The following is a 26,830-nucleotide window of genomic DNA, read 5'->3' as shown; positions in this document are numbered from 1 at the left end:
TTAAATTAGAGGCGTTTTAGCGTTTTCACAAAATTTCAATCAACAACTTTGTCCTCCGAATACAAAAATATCTTGTCGACTCCCGCCTACACAGGAAGAACTGACCACCACAGTAAAATACGAGAAATCAGAGCTAACAGGGAAAGCTTTAGGTATTCATTTTTCCCATATGCTAATCGAGAGTACATGGACGAATAAAGTCCGTAAATTGCTCTTATGAGTTCTCTGCCAAACAGCGTGATTTGCAGAGTAGTGACGCAGATGTAGAAGTCTGTCAGCTGGTCGACACGGCCTCTTCGAATCGTTATACGTTTGTTCTATTTTTGGTACGCCGACTTAGGTGGGAGGCGGAGCGCATCCCTTTTACGGACGAGTTGTCCTTGGAGAGTCGTTCCTTGTGCTGCCTTGGAGAACTGTATCTGTGCATTATTGATGACACAGAGCGCAGGCAGTCACCGGTACCAAGTACTTGCGCAGTAGAAATGGCTCTGAGCACTATGGGACTCAACTGCTGAGGTCATTAGTCCCCTAGAACTTAGAACTAGTTAAACCTAACGAACCTAAGGACATCACAAACGTCCATGCCCGAGGCAGGATTCGAACCTGCGACCGTAGCGGTCTTGCGGTTCCAGACTGCAGCGCCTTTAACCGCACGGCCACTTCGGCCGGCACTTGCGCAGTAGAATTTCACGTACTGTGTCAGGGAAGTTACCGTGTGTCGACCCTATTTGTCTATCCTTAAATTTTGAATACTAAGGGAAACGTAGTGGTGCGACGTTATCCAAAGTTCTGTGCCAGTCACGTCAGTAGTTGGATCATTTCCTCTGCGTTGTTCTTTGTGACACACTGACAACCAGAACCTACAGTATGAACTGGGGAAAGTAAATGTAGCACCTTCTCATTCACTCTTATCTCTCGCTCCCGTCTTGAATGTTGAGTGTAGGAACCAATATTTCATGCGATGACAAATCCATCAAAGAAAACAAAAGTGTGAAAAGTAGTAAAAAGAATGGTAGTGTCAGAGATATAAGTTTTCGAAATTGTAATATTTTCTGAAGACTGTACTAGAATATTCTTCACACTAAACAATATTCTGATACGGTACTTAGTAGAATTATAGAACTCGGTGTTAAAAAATAATGAGTCGTTCTGTGTTCTCTCAGGGCGTCTGACATATGATCACTAGATAATGAATGGCCTTAGGAGCGAAACCGGCCGTGGTATTTAAAATAAAGTAAGTGCAGATGGTGCAGACATTTCATTAAAAATCTCTACTAGAGTTTCAGAACCTGCATCACCACACTCCATAGGCTGGACTATAAATGAAAACGTTCATTTATTTTTTAATACTTTTTCCATCCTTCGCAATTTGGTTGTTTAAATTGCTGGTGGGTTGTAGGGAGTGTAGGACTGAAATGTCTAAAAAAAGTAATTTCCTTAGAAAAAAAATTAATTTTATTGTAAGTGAAGAGCACAGGAAAAGAACGTGGTTTGCCCACTTCTTTTCAAAAATGAATTATGTATCCAAAGAGATGTAGGATTCTATGTTGTTTAATAACGTTAATCGACCAATGTGATAGTATAAGTAGTCCACGTTCTATAACTCATTTTAGATTAGGCATCCAGGGAAAGTACGTGCCAATATCTCTAGACACAAGGAATAAATGTGCTTTGTCCAATGCAGTGCATTTATTTTAGATTCCTTGTGGGTTAACAAACAATATTGAAGCAAGAAATAGAGAATTTTCCTTTATTGTGCATTGCTGGTACTATTGAAAACCATTTCTTTAGTTCAAGACATTATGTTTAGTAATTCAGGTGTTGTGATTCAATCAGTTTGAATAGTTAATTATTTATACTGAATGATGAGTAGCCTACTTCATTTGAGGATGAAAGACAGAATCCTCCAGATTCTCACAGTGTTAGAAAGGGCATGTACTAGGGTGAATGAGTACAGTCATGAAGAAATTAAGGGTTTAGTCAATGAACTAGGAAAAGACTGCAACTTGGTTAGTTTTGCGGTAGCAATTGCTGAAGAAAAAATTAAATGTTATACGAAAATTTAGTGATATGGTAGACTGGAATGAACAATCATTTTATATGGCAGGCCCCTGCTTTACAATACTTTCACTTCACAGAATGATAGCAAGAGAGAATGAAGATGAAGGACAACTTCAGGGTGTAATTTCAAGTACACAGTAAGAGTGAAAGGTGATGACACTGTGCATGAAACTCTTACATGCCGAAAAGTCTTCATGGCAGTATATGGGTAACAAGACGATCATTAACGACAGTTCTGAAACTTTCTGCAAAATCTGCTCATGCTGGAATGGGTTACCACAGAAATAAGTCATAGAAAATTAAGGAAGCAATAAGAATGACAGCTTATGGTCACAGTCATTCATTGAAGGATAGGTCTCAAGTCATTACAATAATGACAAGATCAAGAGGTTGTATCTTCAAGAGGAACTTTTGGTGAAAAACATTGCATGTAATTTTCCATAAAAAATACCCAAATTCTGAACTTCGACATGAAATGCATAGAACAGTATTTAACACCAAATTCAATATAGCTTCTGGGTATCCAAGGAATGGCATGTGCTCAGTCTGCGATAAGAACACTGCTGAGATGAAACTGCTGAATGCAATGTTATCTGAAAGTTTAAAGGATGACACAAAAAAAAAACAAATCTTGGAAGAAATTAAAAGATTACTGTTGACCAAAATGTACACAAAGTAAAAGGTGAAACATTTTATTCTAGAAAAAGAACGTTTCTATTGTTACCGACGAGCTCAGGGTGGCGAGAACAGAAATTTCAATTTTTCACGTAGCAAAACTTTTACATGTACCTACGCTTTCTGCAAATGAAATCCAGACTATGCCATAACTACACAAAACAATTGAGTTGTGTTCTGTAACCCTTTCCTGGGGTAATATGCATACCAGGCAAAAAATAAGCTAACTCCAAAAGATATCAAGCTAACACCTGTAAAATTGTCTCTAGCTTTGATAACGGCCTCAATTCGTCGAGGAAGAGAGCTCAAAAGTAGCGTGAATGAATGAGCCGTACTCGTGCTACGAAAAACACCCAAAAAAATCTCAGAACCACATCTGGATCAACAGGTCCAATAAGACATGTCGAAACCTGCCCTGAAATTTTTTACACAAGAAGAAGACAACGAAAGAAATGCACTGCCAAAATTTTAGCTGCTGAGAGGCACTGCAAGTATTTTGTAAAAAAATGTTGATTTACACATTTCTGACGCGCTAAGAACAGCTTATAACAGCGGTTTGTACAGCCCTGCCTTTTAAGCACCTAAAGCCTGGTTTACAATGGAGCGAATGGAAGCGAACACGTGCGAATGAGCATTTGCATCAAATCCACTACAATTCGCTTTTATATGGGTAGAATCGTTTATACTAGAGGGAACGGAAGAGAACACGAGGTAGCGAATATTACCTGTAAACGCTGTGTTATTACTTTTTAGTTTTTGGAGCATGCAAGATACAACTGTCTTGTTAGAGCCGCAGTGAGGATTATTTTGCGTGGAGAGCGCATTGTTCTTGATGCAGTATGCAAAATGGCGCAGGGAAGTGTGACATGCGTGGAGATCGTGCACTTTACACGGAATTGCATCTCCATCTCTCCTTAGCACTGGTACAAAATTTTCCTTGACTGGGGAAGGTTAGGGACACGTAAGTAGCTGCAGTGGCGCCCATTTGAAAGACCTGCCGGGTACACCAGACAGAATTCTGTTTTGCTCGTTCTTATTAGCTAGTTTGCTCCGGTGAAAACCTGGGCTTCAACTATACAAACAGCTTTTTTTCTGGGCTGATAAGATATTCTTCTTCAGAACTGTTACTGGCACACCTGGCGCCGTCCAAACCACAACTCAAGGAAACGCCACAGTTATTTCCTATTTCTTCTAACGGATCCACCATTTCAAACGAAATGTCGATATCATTCGAATGAATGTCGAGGAAATCAGTATTAAATAACACATATGTACGTCCTCAGGGGAAGTAGGTGATTTCGGCTAGAACCTGTGTTCTTCATATTTCATCATTGCTAAATTGGGAACGCTAATTGGATTACTGTGAAACTGGAAGAAAGAAAAGGTATTATTAGCAGGCATGCCTTACTATAGTACAATAAATACTAATTCAGCTTTATCTATATTGTCAGTACTTACCAATACTGCAAAAAGTAACTGATAATTTGTAATAGATGTTACTTGAGTGGCTAATTCGAGAGAACAGTAACATTGTGCTGTAGTCTCAGAGAAACTATCAACAAACGGTAACCTCCAACGTCCTTTACAAATTACGATCGGGTTGTGTCTCGTGTTCCCTGTTTACAAATGTACTACCAACCTCAGCGCTGTGTGTGTGTGTGTGTGTGTATGTGTGTGTGTGTGTGTGTGTGTGTGTGTGTGTTTAACCTTAACCTTCTCATTGGACCGTCGGTGAAATTAGCATCTCGCATCATTTGGACAGAGCTAAAACCGCGGATCTAGTCAGCTGTGATACGGTTCCTGTGTTGTTTGCCCATTTGAAGACGTGCAGTTTGATGTGCCGCGATGACTAATGGGATTTTGTAAGGCATCCGACTCCAAACGTCCACTGCATGGAGTTACCTTCCCAGTATTCCCTTGGCAAATGGTTGAGAAGGTCTTGATTTCACTGACAGCGGCGATTACTGCCGTGTTCGAGACCAGTTGTCATTGACAGAACATGAATCTAATCGCCAGTTTCTGTCGGTTAGGATATTTTCACCACCAGTGTTCTTACGCCGTGTTACATGGTTACAAGTAGTACACTATTGCTTGTAGTCACGTGGGGCAGTCAACATTGCTACAGCATTTAAAGAGCTATTTCATTCATGGTGTGGTCATGGGCACGTCGAAACGCGATAGCTCCTTCCTACCATTGTGTTACGTCTCCACATCGACCTGTCGTACTCGGCTGATTTCCGAACACTCACACACACACACACACACACACACACACACACACACACAAACAGTACTTCACTTCCTGCCGTAACTTACGTCACTTCTTATGTGTTTTTCTAAGGAGGTAAAAAATATTTTTCATATTAGTTGCATCGGGCCTAGCGTCGGAAGCCTAACGTAGGTGGAACTCAGGCTTGTCATCTACATTCTGTTATGTCGACTGCTGGTGAAAGATAATTTTGGCTATCAGGCGTCTATGTTACGACACTATACGACGCAGAACCAATAGATATCACGAAATTTTAATAACGTGTAAGATTTGGTCTTCAAATTAGCTCTATAACAAATATACAGTTACAAAAATTAGCATCCATCAAGGAAATTACAGCAAGGAATTCTTTTGGCTAATTTGCAATAAATCAGAGAACAAATTTTGTTGCCATTGTGATGTACTTCATTGTTAGGGCATATCTGCAGAAGGGAGAGAAATTTGCGAAGCACGCTTCAGAAGACGTGCCTTTCCTGCGTCTCTCCATTTGTTATTCGCGAACTGAGCGCCCAGACGGGCGCAAGCCAACGAGCCAGAACTGCATGCAGCAGTGCGGCGTGACGTCACAGAGTGTCTGCGCCTGTTCCCAGTGAGTTATGCAGAAGGCTGCAGAGAGCCTACGCTTGGCAGGGCACAGCGCTGCGTTTGTTGACGGTAAAAGCAAAGGGACGAAAAATGTGAGCACAGCATAAATTCTGAAAAGTTCACAGGATTCTCAGGAACGTCGGTAATGCTCCCGAGAACGTAGAGCGGTTGCGTATTCTGGGTGTAATCGTGTTCGCTCATGTGTCATTGCTCACCGCCTACGGGCTTCCTCTCTTCCCTTGTTTTATTCTTCTTTTTACGCACCACTAAATACTGCGCCCGTTGTGAGAAATCTTTAACGCGAAGTGCGGGTGGAAAACTTGCTTCAGCAGTCTCCATTTATTCATGCAGACAGCAGAGTTGTGACAGGTTGAATTGTTACTGAGAAAGAGATATTTCTTTTCCGATGACTCGTCAGTTCCTATTTTTAAAAGTTTTTGCAACGGAAGAAGCTAGGGGACTGGTTAAGGGGAGGAACGTGAAGTCGTTAAGAGCGGGATTGAAGTTATTGTCCGTCCTTCTCGATCTTCATTTTCCGCGCTTTCCCTGAAGTGTTCAAGCGATTTATAGTCTGCCGTCCTTCTACAGTAGTTCTTCATATCTGTGGTCCTGTTGTTGTTGTGATCGTCTTCATCGACGTCTTCGTTGTTTTGTTGTGGTCGTCAGTCCGAAAACTACTGCTGCTCTCCTCGTTAGTTTATCCTGTGCAAGCCTCTTCATCTCTCCATAACGACTACAGTCTACAAAAGTTTCAACCAGCTTATTCTATTCAAGCCTCTACAATTTTTATCCCTCTCCATTACCAGACGGATGAAACCTTGATGCTTCAAACCGGTACCTTCTTTTCCTTACATTGTGTCACATTTTTTTCTCCTCAATTCGGTTTAGTTACTCCTCGTTACATATCCGACCTACCTATCAAATCTTCAACTTTCTGAGTAGCACAATGTTTCAAGACCTTCTATTCTCTTCTGGCCTGTGTTATATCAGATACGTATAAGAATTTTCTCCAGATAAATACTTTCATAAGATGTTTCCTAAGGCATAAATATATCACTATTGTCGATATAATGGGTTAGGAACGAGACGTGAACAGAAAAGAGCAGACAAATGAGAAATATATAACGTTGATTTTATTATTAACTATATTGTATGAAAACGGTGGTTTCCACACAGTTGCACTCTTCCAAAGAAGGAATCATATGATGTACAAGGACGTCTCGATAATGTGCAAACGTCATGGTACGCTTTACAGGCACTGTAAGAGAATTATCTTCAAAGAAGAACGGACCGGCAATAAATGAACTTTTTAATCTACACTACGTACTCAGTGACACATCGTGCACAACACGCTATTTAACAGAAAACAAAATTCGGTAGTTCTGTGTATTCATTGCACCCTGTAGTATAAAATTCGCCTCCGCACTTCGTGGAATATTTCCCGGCCACATCAACGTCCATGCGTGTCACACACCGAACAGCAAATTCCGAGCCGGCCGGTGTGGCCGTGCGGTTCTGGGCGCTTCAGTCTGGAGCCGCGTGACCGCTACGGTCGCAGGTTCGAATTCTGCCTCGGGGATGGATGTGTGTGCTGTCTTTAGGTTAGTTAGGTTTAAGTAGTTCTAAGTTCTAGGGGACTGATGACCACAGATGTTAAGTCCCATAGTGCTCAGAGCCATTTGAACCATTTGAAGCAAATTCCGAACGTTGCTGCGGATCATGAGGCTTTAGTTGCTGCACCATCTAGATCTTGTATGTGAATCATTGTAAAATAGATAGTAAAACTTTTCGTACTTTTAAGAATGGGATGGATAATTTTCGTGACATTGCACGACCACTAGCACTACCTGTATGGTCAGTTTCGGCAGCAGAAACCTTATCTATAATTTCCACCAGGATGGATGCCTTCCTCTTCCAGGCGCCACATCTAGTTCACCATTGTTTTCGTATTTCATTATCATCTTCTTAAGCCATTTAATGACATCAGGTCTTTCCTCCGACCTTCAGTCGCGATACTGTCACAATGCAGCACTGTAATCACTAACAGCGCACTGTCTCTCTTCTCGATAGCCATACTGTGAACTCAGGACTTCCTTGATTTTATCATAATATCGTTCCTATGTAGCGGCATGTCAATAAAATGTTTTGGCATTCCGAGGAAAAATTTGGTGATTGTAATTTCGAGAAAATATCTCGCCACAACGAAAAATGCCATTGGTTGAAAGCTTACTGCGCCAACTCGCTTATCATGCGTTTGACAGTGCCTCCCCTATTTTGAGATGATACAAAACTAGCTTCCTTTCTTTGAACTCTTTCGATACTGTCCATCATCCCTATCCGGTAAGGATCTTATGCCGCACACCAAAACTCCAGAAGGGGACAGACAACCCTAGTGCAGGCAGTCTCTCTAGTAGATTTATTGCATCTTCCAAGCGTTCACCCAACAAAATACGTTCCCCGCAAAATTGTCTTTCTGATGGTTCAGATTTAAGCCGTACATAACTGTAAATCACTAAGAATGTGAGTTGAATCGATAGTCTTTGTGTGATGTTTAATGGTGTCATTGGCGTTAGCCGCATTTGGGAGCATCAACAATAACAGATGAAAATTTATACAGAATCGGTACTCGAACCTGGATAGCCCACTTTTGTGTGTTGTATCGTGTAACAGGAGTTTAATTAAATTTTTTAATACTAATGTGGAGGACCACACACTTTTTATTATTCCAGACCAAATGCGACTTTGTGTCCCATGCAGATTTGTTGTTTAATTAATTTTGCAATTCGTTGTAATTTTCTAATAATTTTAGTAGACAGTAAACGACAATATCATCTGCAAACAATCTCAGAGAACTGCTCAGATTCCCCTCTCAATCGTTTGTATGGATTATGAGCAGAAAGCCGGCCGCGGTGGTCTAGCGGTTCTGGCGCTGCAGTCCGGAACCGCGGACTGCTACGGTCGCAGGTTCGAATCCTGCCTCGGGCATGGATGTGTGTGATGTCCTTAGGTTAGTTAGGTTTAAGTAGTTCTAAGTTCTAGGGGACTTATGACCTAAGATGTTGAGTCCCATAGTGCTCAGAGCCATTTTTATGAGCAGAAAAGATCCTATAACACATCCTTGGGAAAAACCAGATATCACTTCCGTTTCAGTCGGTGACTTTCCAACAATTTTTACGAACTGTGGTCTTCCTGACAGGAAACTACGAATCCAGTCGGAGAGCTAAGATGATACTCGATAGCAGAGCAACTCAATTAGAAGCAACTTGCGAGGAACGATACTATAGCCTTCAGGAAATCTACAGATATGGAATGAACTGTAGATCTCCTGTCGACAGCACTCTTACTTCCTGCGAATAAAGAGTCCGTTAAATAAATTAAATTAATTGAAAAAAAAACCTTTAAAGGTTATAAAAATGTACCACACCTTTCTATTTCGCATAAAAGTTACCAGTTGTGATTATCGATGGCATGATACAAACGCTGGGGGTTAGCTTAAATTCACGCTCACGCTACCAGATAACATTTCACGCGAATTCTGTGTGACAGATCCGTCACTCTAACACACACTCCACTCTGGAACACTTCAACGGTACGGGTCTGACAGTCTACGAGCAACATTATTCCTTGTGAATTGCTTGTAGAGACGTTCCTTCGGCGCAACTACAGCAGTAGGAGAGTGAACCCAAGTCTCATAAGAGCTGCCTCCATCGAAACGAAGTGACTTTCCTCCGGCAGGAAGATGGGCCGTCGGAGAAAGGAAAAGTACTCAAATCAGGACCCGCATTCAAATTCAGAGAGCCCTTTCTCCGGAATCAGTGGAGGAATTCACTGCTGTCACTTTCATCGTTTCTCTGTAATGTACTACTTCTTTGTGCTGATGAGAGGAGACAGTTTCTTGCCCTCTCGTCCATTACTCTCCACGTTTTTAATTATTTCCTCGACGATCTGGGAAAATACAAGTATAAGAAGTCGTATGTTACAGAACTACTGTTTACGATTGTAGCGGTTTTCAGGTATTAACAGTACTTACCAGCGAAGTAGTGCAATATTTTTTATGTTCCCAACAGATATTTGCTACACAATAATAATGAAAGACATCAAGTGCTAACTGGCTTTCGTCCGCCTATAGCATTAGTTGTTATCAACAGTTGCCCATGTTGGATTTATTAATTTTACGATATGATACTGCAAGTGCATGTGTCATTAAGAACGATGCAATGTTTTTTCTCACACGCATGCATGCACAGCACAAGCACTGCAATATCGTATTTATCCACCGAGACCAGGCAGCGACTTTCAATTAAAATGTCCTCCCCTGTACGGGAATTACATAACGTGTGTACGAGGACAGGTTGTGACGCAGGAACGACGATATACGGAGATTTGGGTCTGGTCGTGAGTCGTGTACGGATAGCCAAAGCGATTAAGGCGACCGCTCGCGTAAAGCGGAATATCCGGGTTGGAGTCGTCGTCCGGCAGGAAATTTCACTGCCGTTATTCCCTTATATAGCTGATCTTTGTTCTTATTCGCAACTGTGAATAAGTTTCATGTATTGTTTATTCCTCCTCGTCTGGTGTTGCTCCACACAGAAAGTGTTTCGAAAAATCGCTAACTGGCCGGGAATTCCGCTCTGTACTACCTTTTACTAAATCTACTTTCATTACTCAGCCCTTCTCTCCTGCTTTAGCGTATATATCGTCATTTCGTAATTTGACAAATCGCTCTTTTGTGAAATCAGATTTCTAGAGTCTTCTTTCACGCCTTTGAGTTCGTATTTCATGTTGCTTCATTTGTGTTTTCTAAGCGTGTAATTTCAAAAAAATGTTACAAATCTAGGACAATGTTAGATGTCGATAGTTTCGCTGATGGGCAAAGATTAGTGCGTCTGTGCCGGTCATTTTTCCATTACTTAAAGTGTCATTTATTTTCAGTCAGTCGATTAACGCAATTGCGAGTTACAGCTGTTGTACACTCTTCTTCCAACTATGTTTTCTATCCTCAGGTTCATTAACAATTTAGTGATATGATGTGATTCCGTGGATATTTTGATTAATTTAGTGATAGTTCTTATAATTCTACGTAATGTTTTATTTTAGCAGTAATGTATGTTTTTTCTGTTCGTCAAAAGTATTACGATGTCTGTGACAAACAGAGCGCACTGGATGGATTTCTTGATGATAATAATACCTTGTGAATTTCTTTCTGTCTCACAAACTGTCATTATTTCTGTTATTGTTTGTTTTTGTTGTAGATGGTTCAAATGGCTCTGAGCACTATGGGACTTAACTTCTGAGGTCATCAGTCCCCTAGAACTTAGAACTACTTAACCCTAAATAACCTAAGGACATCACACACACCCATGCCTGAGGCAGGATTCGAACCTGCGCCCGTAGCGGTCGTGCTGTTCCAGACTATAGCGCCTAGAACCGCTCGGCCACCCCGGCCGGCTTTGTTGTAGATCGTTTAATCAATTGCAATAGTGATCTGAAATGATTTCTTTGAAGTAAGTGAGAACAGGGTGTTTGCGTTTAACGTCAATTCGCAATTTATGCTGTTACGAAATTCGAGTTCAGTAGCTGGGAAAGAAATAAACTACGGTCTTGTTGAAGGAATAGTTCTGGAATTTGCTCTACTAATAAATTAAAGAAAACAATGAACAGGGACGACCAAACATAGATTTGAATCCTGCCCCCTTCGGACTACCTGTTACCTAATCATATCGCTCTTTGATGTTGTGGAAATATCTTCCGATTTATTACGAAAAAAAGAAAGACTTAATCCGTCGGACAATTTCAATAAACGTCAAAATGAGGCCGTTGTTGATGCATAACCTCATGCAACTTACTAGCGGAAACGTCTGTTGTATTTTGTAAGCGTTATTTTCCATATTTGTTGAGGAAACAGTAAAACAAGCCATAGAATGCAACAGGCAAAACTCTTACTCGGCATTTCTCACGTTTGGAACATATAAATATATATTTAAGAGGGAGCAAGATTGCAAAATCGCAAATTTTTATACACTATATTAGGTTTGTAAACGTGTCTTGCCGTAATAACTTAATTTGAAACGATTTACACAAAAATAATAGTACCCTTGGTGTTTGATAATCAACCGCTCAGCATTTTTTTGAGAGGTTATTTTGATATCTTAAGGTTAAAGCATGTACACAAAGTACATCATTTGATATTATTGCTATAAATATGGATGCCACCTTTTTTAATTAGCGGCCTTTAGGAAATGACTGCTATAAGACTTCCATAAAATTTATTTTTTCGTATACCGATAGTGTTTGGTACGTAAATTAAAAAACTGACACAGAAAGAATTCAGGTCCATTTAACAGATCCGCTGGGAATCAACAAAAGTAATCACTAGGAAAAACGACTGATTAATACGGCTCAAAGTGGAGAAGCAGAAAATAAAATTAAAAGAAATCCTTTTCAGCTATGCTGTTCTGTATTAATACTCTTTTATTTATAAATTATTAACAGATTTCTTTCAGAATTTTCATATCTTTAATTTCTTAATGTTAACTAGCATTATAGAGGTTGAACAAAATTTGTTTCGAGAACTTTATTTTTGGACTGTGTGAGTAAAGTATGACTGAGGAGAGATTAATACAAGTAATCCCCCAGAACAGCCGTCAGATCAGCCGGTAAAGCTGACTCTCAACTGTCTAGGATGAGCCAAGACAGCCCTTATCTTCATTTGATACGTTACTGTGTAGCCATATCAAGTGGACAATGCCGGCCGGAGTGGCCGAGCGGTTAAAGGCGCTACAGTCTGGAACCGCACGACCGCTACGGTCGCAGGTTCGAATCCTGCCTCGGGCATGGATGTGTGTGATGTCCTTAGGTTAGTTAGGTTTAAGTAGTTCTAAGTTCTAGGGGACTTATGACCACGGCAGTTGAGTCCCATAGTGCTCAGAGCCATTTGAACCAAGTGGACAATCCGTAACCTATTTCTGCATTTTGCACTCTATAGCAGCTTCTGGAGAGGACATTTTTCCAACCTTGAAATTTCACGATTTGTTTTGCTGTCCTCTGGAGCAGAAAACGGTATTTCTTCTTTGCGTGACGCATTGATGAAGTGTAGTTGAACACACCTACAATATAGATCGGTCCCTGTTTTCCATTGTAACCTATAACCACTCTGCCACGCAAAACTGAATATAGTTACAGAATTGCTTGATGGATCTTCTTTACCTGCAGATGAACAAGAAATTACTGTTGTGTTAAGACGTGCAGCGGAAGGAAGGAAGTATATCCTTTTGGGAATTCGGGCTTTATGGGGCAGGGATCCTGCAGCTATTATCACTACTCGCTTGGTGTTGAAACGGTTCCTACCTGAAGCTCGATGGGATCTGTATGAGAAAGTGACAAAGGAAACATTGGGAACACTAATTCTGTCAAGAAAACGGTATGATTTACTGTGAATAGCCGACAACCAAAATAACCCAAGTTATCCAGTGCTTGCTCCTGTCATGTTTCCTGTTGTCCTCGTAAATGCCAATTTACTACTTGTTGCGTCACATACTATTATACACTTCTATAAATGCCAGAGAATTCTGTAATGAATAAAAAGTATGTGTCCTAGTTTCAAGGAGATAGTCCCTCTCGCCCTCACTTGTGAACTCCTACGTCGGCACGCTGTTCGTTGCTCGTCCCATTCTACGCTAGCTACACTGACGAGAAAAAACCTTATGACCACTGCACACCACGAGAGTGAAAGCCACCAGGTGGCGCTGCGGGCACGTTGGTCGATACGAAGAGTATATAAAAGGTGCAGAGACATATGAGTACACATACTGTGCTGTGCGGTTAACGGTATGATTGAAAATGAATACACTTCGTACGCCGCGATCGCAGTGTAGACCCACTTATTCTTCCAAATGACTGGTTGCAACAGTCTTATGCTGCCATCATCTGATCACATGGATCTTGTTATACACTGAAGCGCCAAAGAATCTGGTACAGGCATGTGTATTCAAATACAGAGATATCTAAACAGGCAGAATACGGCATTGCGGTCGGCAACACCTATATAAGGCAACAAGGATCCGGCGCAGTTGTTAGATCGGTGACTGCTGCTACAATGGCAGGTTATCGAGATTTAAGTGAGTTTGAACGTGGTGTTATAGTCGGCGCACGAGAGATAGGACACAGCATCTTCGAGGTAGTGATGAAGTGCGGATTTTCCCGTACGACCATTTCACGAGTATACTGTGAATATCAGGAATCCGGTAAAACATCAAATCTCCGACATCGCTGCGGACGAAAAAAGATACTGTAAGAACGGAATCCACGACGACTGAAGAGAATCGTTCGTCGTGACGGAAGTGCAATCCTTCCGCAAATTTCTCCGGATTTCAATGCTGGGCCATCAGTAAATGTCAGCGTGCGAACCATTCAACGAAAAATCATCGATATGGACTTTCGGAGCCGAAGGCCCACTCGTGTACATTTGATGACTGCACGACACGTAGCTTATCGCCTCTCCTGGGCCCGTCAGCACCGACATTGGACTGTTTATGTTTCCTGGTCGAACAACTCTCGTTTCAAGGTGTATCGAGCGGATGGGCGTGCACGGGTATGGTGACAACCTCATGAATCCATGGATCCTGCATGTCAACAGGAGACTGTTCAAGCTGGTGGAGGCTCTGTAATGGTGTGGGACGTGTGCAGTTGGGTGATTTGAGATCCCTGATATATCTAGATTCGACTCTAACAGGTGACACTTACGTAAGCATCATGTCTGCTCACCTACATCCATTCATATCCATTGTGCATTTCGACGGACTTGGGCAATTCCAGTAGGACAACGCCATACCCCAAGCGCCCAGAATTGCTACAGATTGGCTCCAGGAACATCCTTCTGAGTTTAAATTCTTCCGATTCCCACTAAAGTCCACAGACATGAACATTAGTTACCATATCTGGGACGCCTTGCAATGTGCTGTCCAGAAGAGATCTCCATCCCCGCGTACTCTTACGGATTTATGGACAGCGCATCGGGATTCATGGTGTCAGTTCGCTCCGGCACTACTTCAGACATTAGTCGAGTCCATGCGGCACTTGTGCGTGCGCGCGGGAACGCTATATATTAGGCAGGTGTACCAACTTTTTTGGCACTTCAGCGTAAAACTCGGATGTTACAGTACACGAAGTCAATGCATGAAAGGCACTCCCCATATACACATGTCTTGATAAAAATCCAACATCGTGCTGTGCGACAAACTTGTGAGTGAGAATCAAGTTCAGCACCAATATGCATGGGCGATACGAAGATTTTACCATCTGTGCTCATTTTACCATCTGTGTGTATTTTATTAATTGTGTGCATTTGGATTTTTGTCAAGACATATAAATGTGAGAAGTGCCTTTTATGCTTCGAATTCATGCAATGTAAAATGGCAGTTTTATAACAGGGTCCATAATATTAGATGATGACAGCGTAGAACTGTTGAAACCGGTTATCTTGGAACAATAAAAGTGTCCCCACTGCAATCGTGTTGTACGATATGGCTAATCATCCTTGTCACATTACTGGACGCAAATGGGGAAACCTAGTGATTTTGAGAAAGGGCAGATGGTAACGGGGATTTCGGAAACGGCGAAGGTGGTCGCCTGTGCACGTGCTACTATCGTGAACATTTATGCTGTGTGGTTGAAGAGCGAGGAAGCGACGCGTAGGTGACAAGGTGTTGGACGTGCGCGCCCCATCACAGAACTTACAGGTCGGAGGCTTGCTAGCTCCTTTAAGCAAGATAGGGCGTGATCTGTGACTGATCTGACAGGATAGAGCGCTGATGCAGATAAAAGTGTGCAGAGCGTAGCATCAACAAAATTGCACACTGGTTCACTGTAAACGTGTCGCGAATCACATTTCTTGTCACATCATGTCGATGGTCGAGTCCGGTTACGCCGTCAACCAGGCGAACGATTTCTTAAAACGGACTCTGGGCTACGGAAAGATGGCAGAAGGCCGGATTATCCTATGCGGATATCAACCTGTGCTTCTTTAGGTTGTATGGTAGCAATTGACGGCACCACGGACTATGTGAACATCATTATGAACCACATACAGAATGTCTACAAATTTGTTATACAAAAGTAATCTTTAATTGTGAAAAGAAAAAAATAATTTATAGAAAAGTTTGATGCTGCTCTGAATGCAGTACATCTTCAAGTTTAATTTGGCGTAACACTGTTAGTTCCCGATGTTCCCGCTAGGCGGCATGCGCAAATGAGTTATTCCAACTGTCATCACGGAGTCGTATAATAGTGCAGAGCGTGCATAGTATAGTAGCCAGTGACGAAGCCACATTTCTTACCTGAGGTAAAGTGAATTGGCGTAATATTGAGTAATGGGGTGAGCAGAAACCACGTGACATAATGGAACATTTACGGGACTCGCCTAAGGTAAATGTTTTTTGCGGTGTAAACTGTAACACGATTTACGATCCTTTCTTTTTTGCCGAGTCAGCTGTAAGTGGCCTACCATACTTGGACGTGCTCCGTTACAACATGATACGTGCACAGAATTTATTTCTCAGCAAGATGGCGCGCTGCCACATTAATCGTGAAGTTCTCACATACTACCTTAGGAACACGCCAACTTGGATTGGACATGGTGAAACAATATGCTGGCCACCACGACCACCTGACTGAACCCCAATGGACTTTGGTGTATGGGGTTACAATAAAAACAGAGTATTTGTTCCTCCACTTGCGGAAAATTCACGAGCTCCGACAATCAGATGGCATGTACATCAAAACTTGTTTCATAGGATTTGGCAGGAATTTGATTACAGATGGTACATTTGTCGTGTTACAAAAGGTAGCCACATTGATCATTTGTAAATAAAACTTGAAGATATACTGCATTCAGTGCTGTATCAAACCTTTTGTGTAAATTATTTATTTATTCACAAATTTTACTTTTGTATAACTAATTTGTAAACACCCTGTACATCATTACTTCCCCGACCATGATGGCAGCTTCCATCACAGAGCCAGAACCACACTACAGTATTTCGAGGTACCTTGGCCAATAAATTCGCTTCGTCTGCATCCGAAACGCTTATAGTCATCACTACCGCCGCACAAACCTCTGTCCTGTAATTTAAGGGAATTTAGTGACATCTTCGGAGACATTTGGCGTCGTACAGAGCCGGAAAAGTACCAAGGACTTCTTGAATCCACAGCACGCAGAATCACTGCCGTACTGCCTTCCAAAGGTGGACCAGAACGCTGATAAGGAGGTCATAATATTTTTCGCTCATCAGGCTATCTGCTCACTTGCTTGTGTGGATATTACATATTTTGTGAATGGTGTTTGTGTATTTTGCTTCTCAAGAAGTTGATGTTAATGTGCTCGTACGACGTCTGCAGGTGCTCTGGTCGCAACACGTGCAGCTTCCTGTTGCCGGAGGACTGCCCGGACTCCAGCACTTGGGGGCCCGGTCGGCTGCACGTCACGTACGCCTGCGCAGACCGTGAGTATGCAACCCGCTAAACATGCCTGACTGCAGCCTCTGCTACTGTTCCCAATCTACACCAGTCAATTCAGTAGGTGATTCGCCGATACACTCTGATGTATCAAGGAGAAAATATACTGTCTTGGTACTGGTACGTTATGACCGAAAGTGAATTTCATCTTATATGAGCATGAGACGCCTTGCGTGACGAATTAAAACGGAACGTGTAATGTGGCGGGGGGGGGGGGGGGGGGGTGAACCCAGCGACAGAGCGCTAGTCACTGAGTCACCACAGCACAAACTCATTCCACCATGACTAGTGTCCCATACTGGGAGTTCTAATAAATTAGAACTACTATGCACGGAGAGTATATTTTCTCCCAAAACCCAGCAAAAACCCACGTAGTGACTACATGCATTTTTAAAAAATAAGAATTGTCTACAAGAGGCCTGTTAAGGAGGCGGCTAGGGGAGCATGAGCACTCACTCTCGCTCGTCGCCTAAGTAGTGAGCACTCGCGGTGGAACGGGGCGGTTAGACGTCATTATGTAGCGCAGAGCAAGTGCAAACTGCACGATGTCGTCAGAGGTATGCTGGGTGTTACGTTCGCCGTAATGACGCAGTGCTTAAACTGGAGAGCTGCTCTTTGTAAACCACAGAAAAGCAGGATCATAGCCGGCTTAGGCACATCAGAGCAAAGGTCACACACCGACATCAGTTTGAAAGACGTCACTGCAGCATGGCTAGTACAGTTATAACTAATAGACCTATAGTGTGATAGTCAGTTACGTGATAAATTTCGTAGTAAAATAAATCTTGTAGGCTCATAAATTTCCACAACTTGACAAGTTTCAGCTACGACTACATCGACGTTTGGACCTAGATAACTTGTGTGAGCAACTGTTTTCCGCAGAGAACGGAACGAAATCTACCCACACAAGCTTTCTCACGGACTACAACTTAAAAGCTAATCTTCGAATCAGCCGTGCTCGGAAAGTGCTACAGGACATTGATGCTTCAGTGAATAGCAAAATAAGTAGAATTCATTGTCATCCAGTGTTTGCATGTTTAACGAGTAAATAAAATAGTCACTAAATATAAAATGTCAATATAATGTTCTTCCGGAAACGACATTCATCGTAAGGCTGCACCAGTCGTAGTAAATATCATGTTTTGGACTTAGTTAGCCATTATCCTTCGCCTCATCAATTAAAAGAATGTAAGGTTCATTTCAGTGACATTTCTCACCAGTGCAAGAGTCTTAGGAAATCAGTTTTTTTTAACAAAAGGCATTAATTAGCCACAGCTAAGCGATACATCTCCATAGAACTAATATTAGTGATCGTAGAACAGAGTCATTGACAGTAATTGCTCGTGCCGTGCTGCCCTGTTTCTATTCCTCTTCCTCTCCTTTCGCTACCCTCGCCATCCCTCATCATTTCTCCTCATGAGCAGCCAGGTTGCTCACTGCCGACGCATGAGCGCGGGCCAGCATACATGAGCAGAGCGGTGAACAAGCCTGATATACAATGTGAACTCAGCCTGCCAAACTTTAAAATTCAATGAAAAGGTTATTTAGAGACCTACTATGAGTCAAAGCATGTAAACTAAAATTCACTCCCATTCTACAACACTTCATGTTCAAAATTTTTATTAGATGATATTTCGGAAATAGGTGTAAGAAACTGCGCTTCTTGCGAACATGTCTTATAAGTTAACGAATACGCTTGTATTTCTTCCTTTGGCTTTGTGTCCCAGTCTTATTTCCGTGGAATGCGTGTTCTCACTCGGTAGATGGTGTCGTAATGTGTCGAGCACCTGACTCGCTTGCGACATACCGGCTCACTTCCTTCAGCGGCCTCTGTCTCTGGCGTGACTTAATTTTGCCTGTGGCAGTGTTAACGAGTTTTAATAATAATTTCTAATTTCCTACCTTCTTACTAATCTGTGCCGCAACAGCACAGTGTATGGAGGTTTTAGTTCAGGCTAAGGTGGTTCTGTCGCTTTTTTTTTTCATGCCATTATTTGGGCCAACTCATCTACACTGGCGTCTATATGAACTAGGGTGTTTATTTCAACATTCTCGGTCTGTAAGTGTTGTTCTTCTGCTCTTCATGATGATTTTGCTGTGTAAACTCCAATTTTTATTAATGACAACAGCCGTATTCATAGGATTGCATGCATACTTACCAGGTTTCACAAAAAATGAGTCAGCCTGTTACAGCACCCGATCCTCATCACGTGGGAAACGTCTGTAAGTCTCTGAAACAGCAAGTCATGCGTAGCAGCCTATATAGACCCGTAACTTGGTAGCAGTACGGGATCTAAGCTTCAGTACAAGGTTACAGCTTGATATGCCATACCTGAAGGAACCTGGCTCGAACGAGGGCGCTATCAAGGCGAGAGGCGGCGTTGCAAGGTATTAGCGAGGTGTCTCGTGGAGAATAATTAATATTTTGATCAGTGTTCTTACTTCGCAATTGTTGGTTGGATGTCAGTGGAGACTTCTTGTTTAGCAAACGTAAGACACGACAGCGTGAAAACTAAAAGCGCCTGATTTCATAGCTGATTGCTTGTATTCAGCACTCTAGCACAAATTTGTAGCATATGACATGTAATGTTCCCTATCACGCCATAATGCAAAGAAATGACTGCTTTGTTTTAAAAGTTGAATAGATACGCAACACTCCTTGTCCTATTATCTCATACACAGTTCTGTTAATTTAACTAATTCAACCACAGTAGAAATTTGTTTATATCAGGAACGGTACCATTTCTGCTGGGATGTGTGAAATTGTATTGAAATTTGTGTAGAAGTGACTGCTGTCAAAATTACTAGAGCTAAGAATTTTGTCTTTTAATATGAATCATAGTCAATTCCGACATATTGGTTAGTCTGTAGAATCTTCCATAATTCCATAGTCACGTTCTACTCTTTGTATTAGTAAGGTCGATAAATTAAGTTACGAGAAGTTTTTGTGATATTGGCCACAGCTAACATTTTTACTGATTGCTTGTATCAAGGAGATTCCCTGTGTTACGGAGATCATTGATGACTTAAACTCTTCTGTGTGTTGTGAAGCGCCATTGCATAAAATACTTTAGTAATAAACTTAAAATGCCTCACTCAGTTTGTAACTTAAGACCAACATTCCGACCGTATTACCACAACCTTTCTCAGGGCGTTGAAACACATGGAAGAATTTTAATCGCCATAACACCGCCCACGGAAACTTACGTAGTTACTCACAGAGATCATTGTTTGTCGAGTAATCAGTCCGTGTGCAGCAACACTTTGCCTTCGGTGTCAAGAGCTGGCTGAAGTAGATGTATATATTCGTGTGGATACCTGATTTCGGAATGCTGTTCTACAGCTTGGAATATATATTAATATCCAACCGTGTGCGCTAGCATTGTAGAAAGTGGGATTTCGCATTTAAGAAACTTTTTTCGATTTTGGTTTGTGAATGCTGTAATTTGGGTTGTTTGGTTGTTTAGCACCATTGTTTAAAGTATTTCAGAATGTGCACGGACAGGAGAGGAAGAAACGCATCACCCTTCAAGCTTTTCTTTTGTAAAGCACTGAATGTAAACCTTATTTAAGGAGCTAAGCTTCATGAAAGTTTTGTGTAAAGAGTTAACTTGGGAAATTTACTGTTTATTTCCAGATGAAAATAATTTGTTAATAACAGTGTCCAGTGATATTCATATCTTCTAATTTCTGCTACTGAACACAAATTGAAGCGCAATTAGTTTTCAGATTATTCGAAATCGAGCCTGCACATCCCACTTGCTATTCAAAGATTTTAAAAGAAAAATAACTCTCTGTCGCACAGCGGCTCGCGAGATTCGATTATTAATTTTTAACGTGCTGCTGGCGCTTGACACATTTGCGTTGCAATCTACAAGCTGTATTTTTAGTAATGCAAAGTCAGCGTTATTCGTTTCAGTGTGATCCAGAAATGCAGCTGCTTTGCAACAGCGCGTTTATCCCTTGACGCATATGTAAGCCAAAATGGTTATTAGCACCAGAATTGAACATTGTTTTGAATATTTAGGCAACAATGATTGTCCGTTCAGTTTACAGTGAAGGAGACAATAACTTGTTTGAAATACTTCCTGATATTATTTATAAATCCAAATATTCAGATCGCGTATAAAGTTTATACAGCAATACAGTTACCACATGTAGAAGGTCAGATACATTGTTTTCATAAGGCTTGCATATACTATATGTAACAACGCACGAAGGTGTTGTAAACACAGAATCTTCATATGCAGTAAAAGTAATGTTTACATAGAGCTACTAGTGAGCATAAAGTTACATCACGTACTCAGTCGAGTTAAAGTGTAATGGTTTAACTTAGATGCAAAAGCAAAAAGTGTCTTCTGAAAAGCTTTCACAATTGGAAAGTTACACTGAATGTGAATGTCTTTCCGTTCCGAAAAGTCAAATTGAGTAGAGAAAGTATAAAAGTTACCAGGTTAGATGTGTTAAAATTTTCATTCTGCGCTATGTGGACCAACAATTTTGCCTTTTCTATTAATATTCTTTATTCTGAAAGACAGATTCACTTACGACTCACTCAGAGAATCAATACTTCAGTTTTACGTTAGTTGCCTGCTTACTCAGAACAAACCGTTCCAATACTGTTAACTCCTTATTTAGAAGACAGAGCAGATCGAGTTAGAGAATGTGAGTGGACGTTTTGTTAGTGTACCATAATATTTTTCTTCATGTCAGGATACCATACCGCGGGACTGCTGCGGTCGCAGGTTCGAATCCTGCCTCAGGCATGGGTGTGTGTGATGTCCTTAGGTTAGTTAGGTTTAAGTAGTTCTAAGTTCTAGGGGACTTATGACCTAAGATGTTGAGTCCCATAGTGCTCAGAGCCATCAGGATACCATAACGTCTGGGCTTATATATACAATGAGGTGAAAAAATTCATGGGATGGGATTATGCACATATACAGATGGCGGTAGTGTCATGTACTCAAGCTATAAAATGATAGTGCATTGGCGGAGCTGTCATTTGTATTCCGGTGATTCAGGTGAAGAGGTGTATGACGTGATTATGGCTGCACGACGGGAATTAATAGACTTTGAACGTGGAATGATAGTTGGAGCTAGATGCATGGGACATTCCATTTGGTAAATCGTCAGTGAATTCACCGTTCCGAGATCCACAGTATCAGTAGTGTGCCGGGAGCACAAATTTCATGCATTACCTCTCACCACGGTCAACACAGTGGACGACGACCTTCACTTAACGACCGAGAGCAGCGGCGTTTGTATAGAGTTCTTAGTGCTAGCAGACAAGCAACACTGCGTGAAATAACACAAAAATCAATGTGGGGCGTACGACTAACATATCCGTTTGGTCAGTGCGGTGAATGTTGGCGTTAATGATCTATGACAGCAGACGACCGACGCGAGTGCCTTTGCTAACAGCATGGTCAGTTGGTAAGGGGTGGTGGTAGGGTTGTAGTGTGGCGCAATCCCCACGCTTCCATGGACCAAAGTTGTCAAAATGGCGCTGTGCAAGCTGATGGTGGATCCATAACGGTGTGGGCTGTGTTTACATGGAATGAAGGGGGTTCTCTGGTCGAGCGAATCATTTGGCCCGACATGAATCCCTTCGAACATTTATGGAACCTAATCGAGAGGTCAGCTCGTGCACAAAACCCTGCACTGGGAACACTTTCGCCATCACTGATGGCTACAGAGGCAGCATGGTTCAGTATTTCTGCAGAGGACTTCCAAAGACTAGTTGAGTCCATGCCACGAGGCGGAAAAACGGAGGTCCGACACGATATTAGGAGGTATCCCATGACTTTTGTCAGCTCAGCGAATATCTTTTGGGATAATTCACGGTGAAAAAAGAAATTAATCTGTATTGCAGTAAGTTTCATATTCGTCTGTAATTTGCTTATCTTGTCAGTTATTACAGAATTGTAACATTTACATGAACAGTTACGTGTCTATCTGGAAAAATCAGCATCCACAGATAACCGGTTGAGAGTAAAAGCGTGGTTCTGTAAGCGACTTGTTTGCAGTTTGCAGACCATTTAATTAGCTTTATTCGGAACATCTAGCTTTTAACTGAATTGGACAAACTAGGCATACCGTTATTCGCAATACTGATTGCTACATCGTCGTTGTCTAAGTCGTCATAGGATGTAACTGTTGATGGGGCGTAAAGTTTCATCACGCGTATCTGGGCCATTCATGTTGAAACGTCCCCTTAGAAAAATCAGTGAATTACTGTGCTGATAAACCCCTTACGTTATTTGATTTTCAAACAGCTGAGCAAAACTGAACGTACTCAGACATTTCTTTCTTTACGTATTCTGATCATCACTAAACTGACACACAGCATTTTTAGCGCAACGCAATCTGACTTTCAATAATCCCTACAAAAGAATGGCCCTGACTAACAATAACCTATACCTTTCATGAATCACTTACCTCACCAAAATCTTCGTTACTCGAACTACTGCAATACAGCGAGCGCCAATCCTGCCAGCTAAATAAAAGATTCTAACTACTGAAGGCACTAACTACTGATAGGCATAGATAGCAAATGAAGGATTTTGATAGAGAACAAACAATGTATTTACCTTAATAATGTTCAGAAGTCATCATATATAAATCCGTTCATGATATGCAGTATTACAGACTTACTCTTTCTAATGGACACACGTCCAGATCGTCCGCTCTCAAAATTCTGCCATCTCTCTCCCCACATCCAGTACTGCTGGCGGCTCACCTTCAACTTCACAACGCTACGCGCTGTTCACATCCAACTGCCCAACACTACAATAGCAAATATTCCAACAATGCAGACCAGCCACAGACTGCACACAGCACAGTCATTGATTTTCATACAGAGCGCTACGTGGCGTTACCAACATAAAAAACCAACATAAAAACCTAAACAGCCTACTTACAATATATGTTTTCCGAAACGAAGACACTACTTGTCCTTCAAGTAGCGCCTATGATGTGCAAGAGTTTGAACTACTACTGTTTTTATCCATTCATAAGGAAAATTCTTTAACATTAGCAAGAATCCAACTTCCCTCATTCGTGCTGCACTGGACTCACCGACACCTCAGGTACGGCTGGATTTCCAAAGCGAATGGATATGAAAAATATGGGAGCAAACCCTGCTGCAACATATTTTAATTTTCATCCAAATAATGTAAAATTTCTGATATCGGTGATGCATAGTGACCACTTGTAGACAACTACTATTGTTTTAAAATTATTTGTACTCGACAACTTGTGTAACGTATTTCAGTGAAGGCAGTGTGCAGATTACGTCTCTATGTAATACTTCCAGCAGTACTCAATTGTTGCTTTATTGTCACGTGAATCATCCACATAGTTACACTAAGACTTACTGTATCCATAATCGGGGCATTAATTCATGATATCTATCAAACAAAAATACTTAATGTCCAGTATGTTTGTTTCGTAGTTAGTGTATTTATAAACTCACAAATTCGCTCCTGCATCGAACTGTAGGGGAGCACGTTCGCACCCAGAAATATCTTCTGTTACAGTCGCCGGAGATTTTTTATTAATTTTTTATTTTACTTGTAGGAGTACTCCTTCGACCCACTAGACCTAATGTCATATTCGCTACTCCACAGAGACGATAAGGAAAATACATCCTGCTCAGATCTGTCAGCGACCTTACACACTTTTTGTCATTTATTCAAACTTCAGAGATTTTACGCCACAATACTTGCACTGAAATATCACTGTTTGACAGTTACTAAGAAGATGACTGCGTTTTCGAAGGAATCCTCGTATTTAAAAATCTTATATGATAGGTGCTCGGCAGCTTGTATCTACGCGTATCTGATAAAGGACACGTTGTTGTTCACCATGAGCTGCACTTCAGAAGTATGGACATTACTGTTTATGAAAATTGCAACACTAAGTGTGAGACACATTTAAAATAAAATTTATTACAGAGACTGGGTGTATGACAATACCCAATTGATTAGAATTACAGAGCGATGCCTACACTTTGACAGTGAGAATTCAGTATGGAGTGGAACTGCCATTTGCCGCAGTTATAGCCTGCAGGCGTCATTGTATGGAATCAACAAAGGTCTCGAAATAATTTTGTGAAACACACGGTTTGTATGCGTAGCGGAATTGGCTGCAGAAGGATCAGAACAAGAAAGCTGGTGACCGACCATATCGTTGCTGTGTACGATTCTCTTCTACCCACTGCCTCAATACATGCATTACTATCGTAGCAGCGTGCACTCTACGAGCTGCAATGTCATGATACAACGAAACCGTTTCCCGGAGTCGTTCTGTTCCGTTAGAGTACACACTCACACGCTGATATTGCGCTCTTTGATGTCGGCGAGCTATACCTGCACATGCTTGCTCGTTTCCACTTCGTTTAACAGCTCTGCACCGACTGAGCGTGACGTAACTTTGGCCTGTTCACTCACACAGAACAGGGCACTGGTGGCCCTGTCTGCTCACAATCTCTCTCTGCAGTCTTAATAACGTATTATAGTTCCACTTACAGCATACCTACACTCTATGTTGTATATAAGGTTTTATGTGACACGTGTACCTAATATTCCGCTGTTAATAGAAACGAGGAGAGTTCACCGTGGTTAGCCGTAATTTTCAATGCTGAAATTTGGTTTGAATGAATTTAGGTTGCAGAATAAGAAGATCGCCAGCTCCAAACGAGCAGAAGTTAAATTTTGTTCGTGACTGTAATAACTCTGAAGTTCTGTAAACATATATGGCAAAGACACAGCAGAAACTTGGCAAAATGCACACGCGCTAGCTTACATATAAAACACACTTGTATCATGAGCACTAAAGACATTATTTCGGAATGCAATGATGTTAATTACACTACCGGGCATTAAAATTGCTACACCAAGAAGATGACGTGCTACAGACGCGAAATTTAACCGATAGGAAGAAGATGCTGTGATATGCAAATGATTAGCTTCTCAGAGCATTCACACAAGGTTGGCGCCGGTGACGACACCTACAACGTGCTGACATCAGGAAAGTTTCCAACCGATTTCTCATACACAAACAGCAGTTGACCGGCGTTGCCTGGTGAAACGTTGTTGTGGTGTCTCGTGTAAGGAGGAGAAATGGGTACCATCACGTTTTCGACATTGATGAAGGTCGGACTGTAGCCTATCGCGATTGCGGTTTATCGTATCGCGACATTGCTGCTCGCGTTGGTCGAGATCCAATGACTGTTAGCAGAATATGGAATCTGTGGGTTCAGGAGGCTAATACGGAACGCCGTGCTGGATCCCAACGGCCTCGTATCACTAGCATTCGAGATGACAGGCATCTTATCCGCATGGCTGTAACGGATCCTGCAGCCACGTCTCGATCTCTAAGTCAACAGATGGGGACGTTTGCAAGACAACAACCATCTGCACGGACAGTTCGACGACGTTTGCAGCAGCATGGACTATCAGCTCGGAGACCGTGGCTGCGTTTACCCTTGACGCGGCATCATAGACAGAAGCGCCTGCGATGGTGTACTCAACGACGAACCTGGGTGCACGAATGGCAAAACGTCATTTTTTCGGATGAATCCAGGTTCTGTTTACAGCATTATGATGTTCGCATCCGTGTTTGGTGACATCGCGATGAACGCACATTGGTAGCGTGTATCCGTCATCGCCATACTGGTGTATCACCCGGCGTGATGGTATGGGATGCCATTGGTTACACGTCTCGGTC

At 41.8% G+C, this 26,830-nt stretch overlaps 1 protein-coding gene across 1 annotated transcript in view; it reads left to right on the top strand.

Annotated features, from left to right (window-relative positions):
• The window catches only part of LOC126262475 (uncharacterized), a 505,580-nt gene that overhangs the window by 272,824 nt on the left and 205,926 nt on the right, over positions 1-26,830 (top strand). Inside the window, exon 3 of the mRNA XM_049959139.1 lies at positions 16,985-17,088. Coding sequence (XP_049815096.1) covers positions 16,985-17,088 — 104 coding nt within the window. The remainder of the gene's footprint in view (positions 1-16,984; positions 17,089-26,830) is intronic.

Source organism: Schistocerca nitens, chromosome 6, assembly GCF_023898315.1.
Source record: "Schistocerca nitens isolate TAMUIC-IGC-003100 chromosome 6, iqSchNite1.1, whole genome shotgun sequence".
NCBI classification, from domain to species: Eukaryota; Metazoa; Arthropoda; class Insecta; order Orthoptera; family Acrididae; genus Schistocerca; species Schistocerca nitens.
This window is presented reverse-complemented; position numbering and strand designations above follow the sequence as displayed.